The sequence below is a fragment of the Petaurus breviceps genome, unplaced genomic scaffold (assembly GCF_028583685.1).
Source record: "Petaurus breviceps papuanus isolate PSGF00001 unplaced genomic scaffold, PetGlider_PUasm1.0 108, whole genome shotgun sequence".
Taxonomy (NCBI): Eukaryota; Metazoa; Chordata; class Mammalia; order Diprotodontia; family Petauridae; genus Petaurus; species Petaurus breviceps.
Window position 1 is genome coordinate 2,417,744 of NW_027185593.1, and position 13,799 is coordinate 2,431,542.

Sequence of the window (13,799 nt, forward strand, 5' to 3'; positions counted from 1 at the left end):
AGGGCCCTCCCAGCTCTGACATTCTATGTTCTGAGGGCCCTCCCAGCTCTGACATCCTGTGTTCTAAGGGCCCTGCCAGCTCTGACATCCTGTGTTCTCAGGGCCCTCCCAGCTCTGACATCCTGTGTTCTCAGGGCCCTCCCAGCTCTGGCATTCCATATTCTAAGGGCCCTCCCAAGTGCCTCTTCATACAAGTAAAGAATTCCATTCCATTCATAAAAGATTTAGAACTAGAAGGAGCTGAAAGGACCTTAGATAGGGGTTTTTCCCCTTTTTTGCCTCTTGGGCCCCTTGGGTAGTCAAAGACCCTTTCTCAGAATAACATTTTAGATGCATAAAATAAAAAGTGGAGAATTGCCAAGGATAGCAATTCTACAGAAGTACAGTTACCAACATATTTTTTAAAAACAAGTTTATGGGGCCTAGGCTGGTCTAACCTCATTTTACAGATCTGGAAACTGGATCTCAGAGAGGGGTGAGGGACATGCCCAAGGTAAAAAATACAGTACATAGGAGAGCTGGAATCTGAATCCAGGTCTTGGGGCTGGCTCCAAAGCAATTCCCCAAAGGTTTATTATTACCTAGTCAGCCCACAGGCCTATAGGAAGCTAGGCATAGGAACAGAGGGCCAACGTGCTGCAGGGGAAAAAGGGGTTGGATTTGAAGTCAGAGGACTTGGGTTCAAATCTCAACTCAGTTGCTTACAACCTGTATAATCTTAGACAAGTCAATTGTCTTTTCTGGGACTTAGTTTCTTCACCTATAAAATGAGGAAGCAGGACTAGATGTTTTCTTCCAGTGCTAAATCTGTGATCCTATGAGCCCAATCTCTTGTCTGAATCTTAACGCAGATAAAATAATCTTAACCCAGATAATCTTAACAGTCAGGCAGAGTCACCTGGAGGAGAAACAGCTTGTAGTTATAAGATGAAGTCCTCCGACCACATCTGAGAGGTAGTCTAGATTAGTGAAAAGGGTGCTTGACATAGAGTTAGAAAACCTGAGTTTGAATCCTGGTTTACTAGCTCTGTGGCCATCAACAAGTCATTTTAACCCCTCTGAGTTCCCATTTGCTAAACTGTAAAATGTAGGTAATCATACTGGGATTTAACTTTAAAGGCCTCTTTCAAACTCAGAAAGCTCTAAGAAAACTAAGTCACTAAACAAACTAAAAAAAAAAACAAATAATGATCTTATAGAACACATAATAAACTATGTCACCTTCCTTTCAGCAGAAAGGTAGGAGAATCCTAGGGCAGATTGTTGTATACAAGTGAAGTCACTGAAACTGGGTGCTTTGTCTTAACTGCTTTTCTTTGTTACAAAGGAGGTTCAGTTTGGGGTGGGGTGGGAAAGAGGGTGGAATTTCCAGCAGTGACTCTGATATAAGAAAAAAAAAAAAACAGAAGGCATCAGTGAAACTTTTAAAAGCAAATTATTGTTATCTGGAGATTAGGAATTACTATAAGAAGAAGCTTGGGACAAGGTGGTCTGGGGTTAGCACCTGGTGAGAAAGTGATCTCAGCAGGTGATCTCCCTTTTGCATGGATAATCCCAGAACCTTGGGCCTTGGCTAGGACCTGGGACAATAGGGGGGACAGGGAGAACATCCCCCAGGGACAGAGGAGAGTCTGACTAAGAAGAAGGAGCAAGGAGAGAGAAAGGATCAGGGAGCAAGGGGAGGTAAAATTCCATCCACAGGCCACACTGTCCTCACTCATCACCAGGATAATGAAGAACCGTGAGCCAAGCTGCAAGTGTTCCTGGGAAGGCCAGAGGCAAGGTAAGGTCGAAAGGCCTAAACTCAGGCTAGGTACCCTGGATCATTAGGAATGAAGGTAACTGGTCTATTTCTTGCAATCCCACCTACACATACTGCAAAATCTACCTTCTTAAAACCTAACGCTGACTGTGCTTTCAGTAATCAAGGACCATCAAGAGCTCCCAATGTCCTCTGCCTAGCATTCAAGGCTCTTCCCCGCCTGATTTCTTCCACCTTATCTCCCACCATGGGACACCAGGGGGTCTGGACAAATAGGTCTCACATGACACTTCCTTTTCTATACCTTGGCTCCCCCCCAAAGGTCTCTCCTCCCTCCTATGCACATGGCTGAATCCTCTCCATCCTTCCAGGACCAGGTCAAGTCTCACCAGCCTGCAGAGATCTCTTTCCTTTCACTGAGTTTCCTCAGTCCTGTCTGTCCTACCCACGTGGCACTGACCATATACACTGATTGTTATTAATTGTCTATTGGCTAGACCAATTATACCCTATGTGACCTTGGGCAAATGACCTCCCTTTCCTAGGCTACAGTTACCTTATCCTTAAAATGACTGTATCCCATATCCTCTAAGGACCCTCCCAGCTCTAACACCCTCTGTTCTAAGGACCCTCCCAGCTCTAAAACCCTCTGTTCTAAGGGCCCTTCCAGCTCTGACATCCTCTGTTCTAAGGGCCCTCCCAGTTCTGACATTCTTTGTTGTAAAAGCCCTCCCAGTTCTGACATCCTGTATTCTAAAGGCCCTCCAAGTTCTGACATGCTGTTCTAAAGTCCTTCTCAGCTCTGATATTTTGGGTTCTTAGAAACAGGTCTATAGGGCCACCAGCCTCCTGGCTAGTCAGTTAACTCTCTTTTTGTTCAGGTGACATCTGCAGTGTGTGTGTGTGTGTGTGTGTGTGTGTGTGTGTGTGTGTGTGTGTGTTTCTTAAAGAGATGGTCCAAATACACAGATATTAGGCAACCCCGTGGAGTCCTAGGAGGCTAGTATCACAGACCTAGAGCTGAAAGTCAGCCTTCACTTGACAAATGAGGAAACTGGGGCCAAAGGAGGAGGTTAAGTGACTTGCCCAAGGCTGAGGCTTTGCTCCTCTGGTATTGGAAATGGTGGCCCCAGGCAAGGATAGGCCAGGTAGATCCAGAAAGGACTCTTTATAGGACCAGAGAATGTAGGGCCAGAAGGCATATCTGTGATTATCAAGCCTGATCCTTTCATTTTACAGATGAAGAAACTGAGGCCCAGAGATGGGAAGCCAACTGCCCAAGCTCCTACAGACAGGAAGCAGCCAAGGTGACATCTTCTAACTCCAAATCCCACATGTCTTTGATTTGTCCTACCATGATGCTTGGACTGGACTAAGTTGAATTACACCTACAAATCTACTAAAAACTCAGCATTTAAAGCTTGGTGGAAGAAGAAAGACAGAGCTATGTAGAGTGGGGCAATGGGGGACGTCTTTTCCTACTGGTTCTCCACTGGCTCCAAGACTCAAGACACCTGAATTCACCATGTGACTGCCTTGAGTCACCATGTGTGATAGTGTTATGTCCCACTCTAGGGAACCTGCCACTTGTCCCATCCAAGGGTTGACACAGACGATTGCCCCTTCCCACCCTGATCTGTCTTCTCCCAGACTTTAAGTTCTAAGATCTGCTACTCTGGGGAGGGGGTGGAAACTAGACTCTGAGGGATGGGCTACACAGCCCCTCTCACCCAGACCCCAACATCATACCTCACACCTTGGCTTATACATCACATGAGTGGCACACCCTTTGTCCTCCCGTCAGATGCTCCATCCTTACCCAGGGGTGGGGAACCTTTGTCCTTGAGGCCACATGTGGCCTTCTAGGTCCTTAGATGCAGCTTTTCGACTGAGTCCAGAACAAATCCTTTTATTAAGGGGATTTGTTCTGTGAAGTTTGGATTCAGTCAAAGGGCCGCACTTGAGAACCTAGAAGGCCACAGTTTCCCCACCCCTGCCTATCCCCCCTTTATCCATGAAGCTCTCTCTTACTGTTTACCTCCAGTAATCTCTCCTCTCCTCCCCCAAGCTCCAAGTGCACACTCACTTGTGATACCACTTGTAATCTCTGTCAGCCCTCATTCTTTATTCTCTTGCCTGGTTCTTGTATTTGAGGCTTGTCTGACTGAATGTAAGCACCTTGAGGACAGGAAATAAGTATCCCATTTCCTTTGGATCCAAGCAGGGCTCCGGGTTGGGTACATAGTAAACATGCTGGCTGGATTCAATAGGACCTTGCAGCCCTCAGTTTCTACCTAAAGCTGTCCTTCTGACATCAGGAAAGGAGTATCCCAAACTACCATCTACGTACCTTGGGCAGGCAGCCACAAGAAGAGAGCTCAATTCAATAAGCATTTATTATGTCTCTAAAATTATCAGTTACATAGAAGGTGACTATATGAATTGGTTGAGGTAATTTCCCCATCAGAGAGTTCTCTATATCAGTGAAATCACAGCTCCAGTCTCTCTCCCTAACTTATCCTGTGCTAAGCACGAGGAATACAAAAATAAAACATTCAACAGTCCCTGCCCTCAAGGAACTTACATTTTACCTGCAGAAACAACATGAACATAGGGTAAGTAAACCCAAAATATGGGGTGTCCCAAAAGTCTTAGTGCAGCTTTAGTCCCAAGAAGCAGAGGTAAGGAGAAATAATATTCCAGGAATAGGGAACAGGCTAGCCAAAGGCACAGAGGTGGGAAATGAATATCACATATAAGGAAAAGCACATATGCCAGAATCACTGGAATAGAGTTTAAACCTGTTTCTGTACATCACACACATAAACACTCAAGCACATTCACATCCATATTTTTTTTTTTTAGCAATTGGGGTTAAGTAACTTGCTCAAGGTTACACGACCAGTTATTATTTCTGGGTGTGGTGCTGAGTATCTGAGCCCGGATTTGATCCAGGTCATCCCGACACTGGAGCCAGTGCTCTTACTCGCTGAGCCACCTGGCCACCCCTAAGCAATTGGGGTTAAGTAACTTGCTCAAGGTTACACGGCCAGGTGTTTCTGAGTGAGTGCTAAGTGTCTGAGCCCGGCATTCGATCTCCAGGTCTTCTCAACACTGGAGCCGGTGCTCTTACTCGCTGTGCTACCTGGCCGCCCCAACATCCATATTTTCTTAATTTGAAAGGACCACAACAGCTCAACCCACACCTGAACAAGAAATCCCCCCAACAATATACCCTACAAATAGTCACCCAGTCTACTATGAAAGACTTTGAATGACAAGGATTCCACTGCCCTTGAAAAACACTGGCAAGTCTAAAGCTATAAAGGACTACAGAGGTAATCTGGAATTCATCTGCTCACTTCTACCTCTCGGATTTCCTGCCTTCCTACAAGATACCTTTCCTCATCCCCCCAGTCACTACCTCTCTGTCCCTCTTGACTGAACTTTGTATCCATTTGCATATAATTTATATATAACTTGCTTCTTCCTTGTTCTATTCCCTCAAAAGATTACAAGCTCCTTGAAGGTAGGGACATTTTGTTTCTTTGTATCTCTGGTACCTAACCATTGCCTTGCACACAAACAAGTCCATAATAGATATATCTTGAATCCTTTTGCAGAATATCTTTTAAAACTCCTCTCCCAAAGAAGATGGGATATTTTATCATATAAAAAAAAAAGAGGCATGCAAGGAAGAGTTTTTACAGTGGAGTGGAGGAAAGGAAGTGTGCTTGAATCTCACTCTCATTGGAATTAGTTGAAAGAGGGAAGGCTATCAGTTGCATTTAGAAATCTAACTTACCCAACAGAGGGGAAAGGGATAATAGAATGGTACAAGGGGTGATAAAAGGGAGGGAGGATTAAGGGAGGTAGTAGTTAGAGGCAAAATAAACTTTTGAGGGACAAGATAAAAAGAGAGAAGAAACAGAAGAAAAGGAAATAAAAGGAAAGACGTAGTTTGTAATCATAACTGTGAATGTAAAAACGATGAGCTCAGCCATAAAAAGGAAGTGGATGGAAGAATGGATTAGAAACCAGAATCCCACAATCTTTTGTTTACAAGAGACACACTTGAAACAGAAAGACATGCACAGAGCGAAATCTAACATGCTTCAGCTGAAATTTTTTAAAAGGCAGAGATAGCAATTATGATCTCAGACAAAATAAAAGCAAAAATAAAGCTAATTAAAAGAGATAATCAGGGAAACCACATTTTGCTAAAAGGTACCATAGACAATTAATATGGAAAATTTTTACAGCAAGTTTCTCTGATAAAGGTTTCATTTCTCAAATATATACCGGGTATAGAATTGAGTCAAATTTATAAAAAATAAGAGCCATTCTCCATTTAATAGGTGGTCAAAGGATATGAACAGGAAGTTTTCAGAAGAAATCAAAGCTATCTATACTAATATGAAAAAATGCTCTAAATCACTATTGACTAAAGAAAGGCAAAAAAAAACCCTCTGAGGTATGACCTCACACCTATCAGAAAGGACAAATGCTGGAGGGATGAAGGGGAAATAGATACACAAAAGAACTGGTGTACTGAACTGATCCAACCATTCTAAAGAACAATTTGGAACTAGGCCCAAAGAGATATAAAACTCTGCATATCCTTTGACCCAGAAATACCACTACTAGGTCTGTCTCCTAAAGAGATAAAAGAAAAAAGAAAAGGACCTGTATGTACAAAAATATTTATAGCAGCTCTTTTTGTGGTGAATAAAAATTGGAAATTGAGAGAATGTCCATCAATTGGGCAAATGGATGAACAAGTTGTGGTGTATGACTGTGATAGAATACTATCATACTATAAGAAATGACAAAGGGGGTAGTTTCAGAAAAATATGGCAATACCTATATGAACTGATACAAAGTAAGAAGAACCAGGTGATCATTGTGCACAGTAACAATAATGTTGTAATGATGATCCACTGTGAAAGACTTAATCACTCTGACCGATATAATGATATATTCCAAATATATATATATATTCCAAATATATATTTCAAAGCATGATGGAAAAAAAATGCTACCATTTCAAGAGAGAGAACTGAAGAAATCTAAGGGCAAACTAAAGTATAATTTTCTCACTTTATTTTTTTGGGTTTTTTTTTTGGAATGTGACTAATAGGGAAATATGTTTAGTCTGACGTCACACATATAATTGATATCGTGTTGCTTGCCTTCTCAGTGGGTGGGGAAGGGGTGAAGAGGGAGAGAATTTGGAACTCAAAATTTAAAAAGAAAAGAATGCTAAAAAATAAACCATTTAAATATATGTATATATACGTACGTATTATGTACATGTATGTAGGTGTATATATTGCTAATACATATTATATGTGTATTATATATGCATGTGCATGTGTGTATACACACATAATGATGGCTCACACATGTTATATGTGTGTGTGCTCCCCTCCCCAGATACTTTGTAAGCACCTTGAAGGTAGGGATCCAGTGCCTAGCACAGTATCTGGCACAACATAGATTCTCAATAAATGCCTGCTGATTGAGTGAGCCAAACAATCTATCCTCCGCCTTCTTGCCCACACATGCCATGCTCACAGCCAAGTTCTCCATGTCCCTGAACAAGACATAAGTGGGAAGAAGGAAGAAGGATGACAGGTGAACAAAGTGCAAGAAGTCTGAATGAATCTGTTCCTTTTCTGCTCTCCCCAAATAAGTCCTCCCCACCCACTAACACACATATTAAAAAGTGCCCTTTTTTGGGGGGAGGGGGGAAGGCAAGGCAATTGGGGTTAAGTGACTTGCCCAAGGTCACACAGCTAGTAAGTGTGTCAAGTGTCTGAGAATGGATTTGAACTCAGGTCCTTCTGTCTCCGGGGCCAGTGCTCTATTCACTGTGCCATCTAACTGCCCCAAAAGTGCCTTTCTTATGCCTAACAAAACCCACCTTTCATATGCCTGCTATACTTTCCAAAGTTCCAAAGGCTCCCAGTCCCTCCACCCCCAGTTTATCAAGTTGATCAGGGAATTCCTTGGATCAACACTCTCCACTGTCCACAGCCCTGCAAGATAAAGAGGGCAGGTATTCTTTCAAAATAAAATTTTACTTCTATCTTTTGTGTTTACATCTCCTATATTTCCCAATCTATCCCTTTCTTCACCTTTCCCTAGAGAGCCATCCCTTGGGAAATCAGTTCAACAAAACTAATCAAGATATTGAAAAATTTGACATTATCTGCCATATTCCACACCTGGGACCCAGACCCAGAGAAGAGATATGAGAAAGCACTTAACTCATCTGTAAAATGGGTATGGCAATAGCACACACTTCCCAGGATTGCTGTAAAGATTCAGTGAGTTAATAATGGCTAACATTGATATGGTGACTACCACGCCTTAAGCCCTTCACAAGTATTACCTCACTGGATCTTCAAAACAATCCTGGGAGACAGGTACCACTATTATCATCCCCATTTTATAGGTGAGGAAACTGAAGCAAATAGGGGTTGGGTGACTTGCCCAGGGTCACACAGGTAGGAAGGGTCTGAAGTAGGATTTGAATTTAAGTCTTCCTGACTCCAATGTATAAAGTCTCCTGCAAGCTCTAAAATGCTTTGGAAATGCTAGCTTTAGTATGTTGTTGTAGAAATTATAATTGTTCTTTTTTGCAGAGGTGGTAGACAGGGAGCCTATGATAAGCCAAGGAAGACATTTTTATCACAAGTTTACAAATGAGCAAACTTCTGTTCAAACAGTGAAGGTTGATGGGAAATTCAGTTCAAGAAATCATTAAGTGCCTATCCTGTGTGAGGCCTGGTGCTCGAATTCCCTGTGAAAAGTAGAAATAAAATGCTGAAGATGCATCCTAATGGACAACAAAAAAATATATACTCCCACAGGGCATTTTTTCTCCACAGAGAAGGCTAATGGAGATAATGTCCCCAGCACTGTTTTAATGGCTAAAAGTTATATAACACATTAAGATTTACAGCACACTTGACATAAAAATAACACATTTAAAGGTTGCAAAAAGGGGCTTTTCCTCCAACAACCGTAGGAGTCAAACAGTACAAATTATTATCTCCATTTTACAGATGAGGAAGCTGAGGCCCAGAGAGGTAAAAGGACTTCCCCATACAAAAAAAGAAAATATGGGTCTCCCAGTTCCTGAGACCTAAAGGAATGGTCAGATGAAGAGTAACTCTCCTTCCAAGGCAATAAATATTTATGAAGTCCTGTCTGGACACCTGCCCCTAAATAAGGAGCTTTGGGATCCCTGTATGGGATCACTGTATTCAAGCAAACATCCAGGAAAGGTGGTATTCTGGAAGGAGCCCTGGACTGGGAACAGTGGACCTGGTTTCTCATGCTGGTCCAGCTATTGACTTTCTTCAGCAAGTCACTTCTCCCATCCCCTACCCTGGGCCTCAGTTTCTTCACCTGCAAAATGGAGGATTTGGACTCAGTAAAACTCTTAAGTCCTTTCTATTTCAAATAATCCATGCCACAAGTTCAAAGGTCATTACCATCTCTGACATTCTGTGTCTTGAGGTCCCCTAACACACACACACACACACACACACACACATATCCTGTGTTCTAAAGGCCCTCCCAGATCTGACATTCCATGTTTTAAGAGCCCTCCCGGCTCTGATATTGTCTGTTCTAAGAGCCCTCCCAGCTCTGACACTCTGTGTTCCAAGGGCCCTCCCAGCTCTGATATTCTCTGTTCTAAGAGCCCTTCTAGCTCTAGTATCCTGTATTCTGAAGTTCCTGCCAAAGGGATCTTCCTTTAGTCCTCCAGGAAAGTTTCCTTTCCTCCTCTCTACCCTCTTTCTAACCCAAGTGGGACATCAATTTGTCAGCTTGTCTCAATCTGAGCAGCAAACAGGGTTGGTATGGGACTTCTCTGGGGTCCCAGGAGCAATCTTTGTTTTATCCCCCTCATTTTAAAGAGGAAGAAACAGAAACACAGAAAAAGGAAGGGCCAGAGACAGGGAGCAAATGATGTGTTACAGAAATGCAGATGTGAAGGGCCTTAGAAACCCTCTAGTCAAACCCCTTTATTTTACAGATAAATAAAGAGACAGAGAAATGAAGGGGCTTCCCCAAAGTGTGTTAACTCCAGAAGTACCAATGCCTGGTTGGTAATCCCAGGCCCCTAAAAACCAATATTCCTAGTGACAATTCAATCATCCCTTTTAGACTCCCAGTCCAAAATGTGCCCCTGTCTCAGCCCCCATCACCAGAGGGCTAACTGCTTCCTTGTGGGGAAAGCCAAGTGTTCTCAGATAATCTCATCCCCTTCCCAACTTCATGATGTCCCATTTTGTCTGGGGGGAGGGGCAGGGCCAAAGTAGGATTCCTGACCATTCTCTGAGAGTGGGTCCCTGGGATTAGATGAGAAGAGGGGAGGCAGGGAATAGCAGCAAGTAACATTAAAAAGGAGAGGCAGGCGCAGGAAGTATAAGTAAAATCAGGTTCTTAGACAATAATCTGAACTGAAACTAAACACACACACACCCTCATCAGAAATCAGGGATGTAGGTGGGGATCCCCAGACATCCTCAGATCTTCATTTCCTATGGCTACTCCTCAGAGGTAGGAAAGGGACAAAGAGACAGCCAGAGGACAAAAGAGAAGGGGTTCAGTGCCAAAAGACTTAGAAATACTCAGATCCTATTAGAACACCAGAGCAGGGAATGCCTTTAGATGTAAGATGTGAGAGCTAGGAAGGCTCTTAGAACATGGGAAGTCAGAGCTGGGGGGCTCTTCGAACATGGGAGATCAGAGCTGTGGGAGGCTCTTAGAACATGGCAGGTCAGAGCTGGGGGGCTCTTAGAACATGGGAGGTCAGAGCTGGGGGGCTCTTAGAACATGGGATATAAGAACATGGAAGGTCAGAGCTGAGAGGTCCCTTAGAACATAGGAGTAGGAAATACCCCTAGAACCCAAGATCTCAGACCTGAGAGGACCCTTAGAGGAATAGCATGGTATAATGGAAAGAACTCTGGATCTAGAGTCCAACTCTAGATCTGGAATACTCTGGAATACAGTCACCCCCCACACCCCCTTGCACTGCCATGTGCCATGTGCCATGTGCCACTCAGAGACTTTGGACAACTCTTTTAATCCCTCTGGTCTTGTTTCCCCCATCTGACAAATGAAGGAATTGGACAAGATCAGCATCAAGATCCCTCCTAGCTTCAAAATCTTGGGTTCTGAATTCCTTGACTTGTGTACCCCCTGTTTTCCTCATCTGTCAAACTTGGCTCACACTGCACTGGTAGGGTTGGTTGGCATGGAGCCTGGGTCTCTGAGAGCCAGGCAGGTTTAGAGGGATCAGCCCATACACACTTTGGAGATCTCCTTGAGCTTGACAAAGAGAAGGAGCATTGCAGAGAGGGCACACATTTTCCTCGGCTTTCTTAAAACCCAAGCAAGATAAATAAAAACACAACGTGCAGTTGGAAGGGCCCTTAGGAAGTCAGAGCAAGAAGGGACCTCAGAGGTCACTTCATATGAGCCATTCACTTTACAGATAAGGAAACTGAGGCCAGGCCCAAGGAAGAACTTACCGAAGTCACACACTGAATCATACTGCCAGCCCAGGACCCATCCCCTCACACACCCCCACCCCTGGCACCCCTACCAAGCCAAGTTCAGTAGAAGCAAAGGTCACAGTCCTCTTTCCCATCCTAGCGATTACCATTATCTCCATCTCCGGCTTAGGAGCCTGGACCTCAGTGTTCCCATCTGAAAAGTGGGAAGAAGTCCTTCCCTTCAATCCACCCCACTCTTAGAGAATGAAGACCGTGCTTGAGACTGAAGTCGCCTGAGGAGACACCTGCTGACCGATGGGGACGCCGCCAGGTCTGGAAGGAGAGCCAAAGGAGCTCTACCCTTCCCCATGCCCGGCCCTGCTGTTTTTCACCCCATCCGGACTAAGGAGCTCAATCTCTTCGACCCACCTGTTGGGACGGGGGAGAGGTAGGGCAGACCTTCCTTCCCTCACTCCGTCCGTCTCCCAGAACCACCTGGGGAAGGAGGCCCCAGGAGTTGAGCCTGCGTGCGGAGGTACTGGGCGGGCGCTCACCTGCTCTCCGGGGCCAGGCAGCGCCGCACCTGGGGGTCTCCGAGCTGGGGAGTGCACAGCCCAGGGCGCATCTGGAGGGGCCCCCGGCAGCATCGGGACTTTTAAGCAGGATGGGGAGGGGTTAGGAGGAGGAAAAAGAAGAGGAGGAGGGGCCGGCTCGGCTCCAGCTCCGCCCCCAGCGCCCCGGGGCCCTGGGAGCCGAGCCGCCCCAAGGAAAGGAGAAAGAGAGAGCGCGCCAGTGGGAGAGAGGAGAAAAAGGAGAGAGAAGGGGGGTGGGGGGAGACGGAAGACAGGCCGGGGGAGAGGGGGAGAGAGAGGGAGAGAGGGAGAGGGAGGAGGGGGGAGAGAGGAGAGAAGAGAAAGGAGAGAGAAGGGGGGAGACAAAAGAGAGGGCAGAGGGACATGGGGAGGGGGGTGGAGAGAGGACGGAGGAGAGAGACAGAGAGAGAAAAAAGAGAAGAGAAAGAGAAGAGAGAGGGGGAGTTGGAAGAGAGGACGGAGGGAGATGGAGAAGCAAGAGAAGAGGAGGAGGAAACAGAGGGAAAGAGAAGAGAGGGAGGGAGTAGAAAGGGTAGAGGAAAGAACCAAGAGAAAGAAAGGATAGAGGAGGAAACAATAGGAAAGGAATGAGAGAAGATAGGAAAGAGAATGAGATAAGACAGGGAGAAAAGAGAGGGAGAAAGGAAAGAGGGGAGAGAGAAAGGAGGAAGAGAGAAACAGGAGAGAGGAAGAGAAGAGAAAGGTGAAGGGGGAAAGGGAAAGAGGACACAAGAAGAGAGGGATAAAAGAAGAGAGAAGAGAGGTGAGAGACACTGGCATCAGCAGCAATCAGCTGTGTGCTCAGACATGGACACAAACATCAGATATACAGCAGACACAGAAACACACCAGATGTGCTGAGACACACACATGTAGAAACACACACACCAAGGGGCAGCTAGGTGACTCAGTGAATAGAGCACTGGCCCTGGAGTCAGGAGGACCTGAGTTCAAATCCAGCCTCAGACACTTAAAACAAAACTAGCCGTGTGACCTTGGACAAGTCACTTAACCCCAATTGCCCTGCCTTCCCCCTCTGAAAAGCAAAAAAGAAAAAAAAGAAACACATACACACCAGACATGCGCATGACTGGACAGAAACATGGAGTTACACACAAAGACATATGGAGGTACACCTACTAACAGAGAGAGATACACAGCCTTTCCCTACACACACTTCCTTGAGGTGGGCATGAAGAACACTCCCCTCACTGGGGGAGAAAGGACAAGGAAGGAACTAACAAGTCCCAGGGCCATAGAATATATGAACTGCCTGAGGAACAAGGGAGCTTAAGGATCATGCCTGGAGCTTCTACTCAGGTTGTGGGGATGCCTATTTGTGGATTCACAAATAGAACAATTGAAGAATAAGGTAACACAGGTTAGAATCAAAGGCTTTAGGCCACTCACACTGAGGGCCTTGGTTTTTCACATTTTTCATATAAAGAGTTCCTCTCAGCTGTGACATTCTGTGTCCCAAGGGCCCTGCCAGCCCTGACATCCTGGGTTCTAAGAGCCTTCCCAGCTCTGGCTCCCTCTGTTCTAAGGGCCCTCCCAGCCCTGACATCCTGTGTTCTCAGGGCCCTCCCAGATTTGAACTTCTGTGTTTTCAGGGCCCTCCCAGTTCTGACAGTCTGGGTTTTAAGGGCCCTCCCAGCCCTGACCTCCTGTGTTCTAAGGCCCCTCCCAGCCCTGACATCCTGTGTTCTCAGGGCCCTCCCAGTTCTGACAGTCTGGGTTTTAAAGGGCCCTCCCAGCCCTGACCTCCTGTGTTCTAAGGGCCCTCCCAGATTTGACCTTCTGTGTTCTCAGGGCCCTCCCAGTTCTGACAGTCTGGGTTTTAAGGGCCCTCCCAGGCCTGACATCCTGTGTTCTAAGGGCCCTCCCAGATTTGACCTTCTGTGTTCTCAGGGCCCTCCCAGA

At 45.4% G+C, this 13,799-nt stretch overlaps 1 protein-coding gene across 1 annotated transcript in view; it reads right to left on the bottom strand.

The window, feature by feature from the left end:
• ATP8B3 (ATPase phospholipid transporting 8B3) overlaps positions 1 to 11,930 on the bottom strand; it is an 89,366-nt gene extending 77,436 nt beyond the window's left edge. Inside the window, exon 1 of the mRNA XM_069077567.1 lies at positions 11,838 to 11,930. Coding sequence (XP_068933668.1) covers positions 11,838 to 11,930 — 93 coding nt within the window. The remainder of the gene's footprint in view (positions 1 to 11,837) is intronic.
• Positions 11,931 to 13,799: the final 1,869 nt, after the last annotated feature.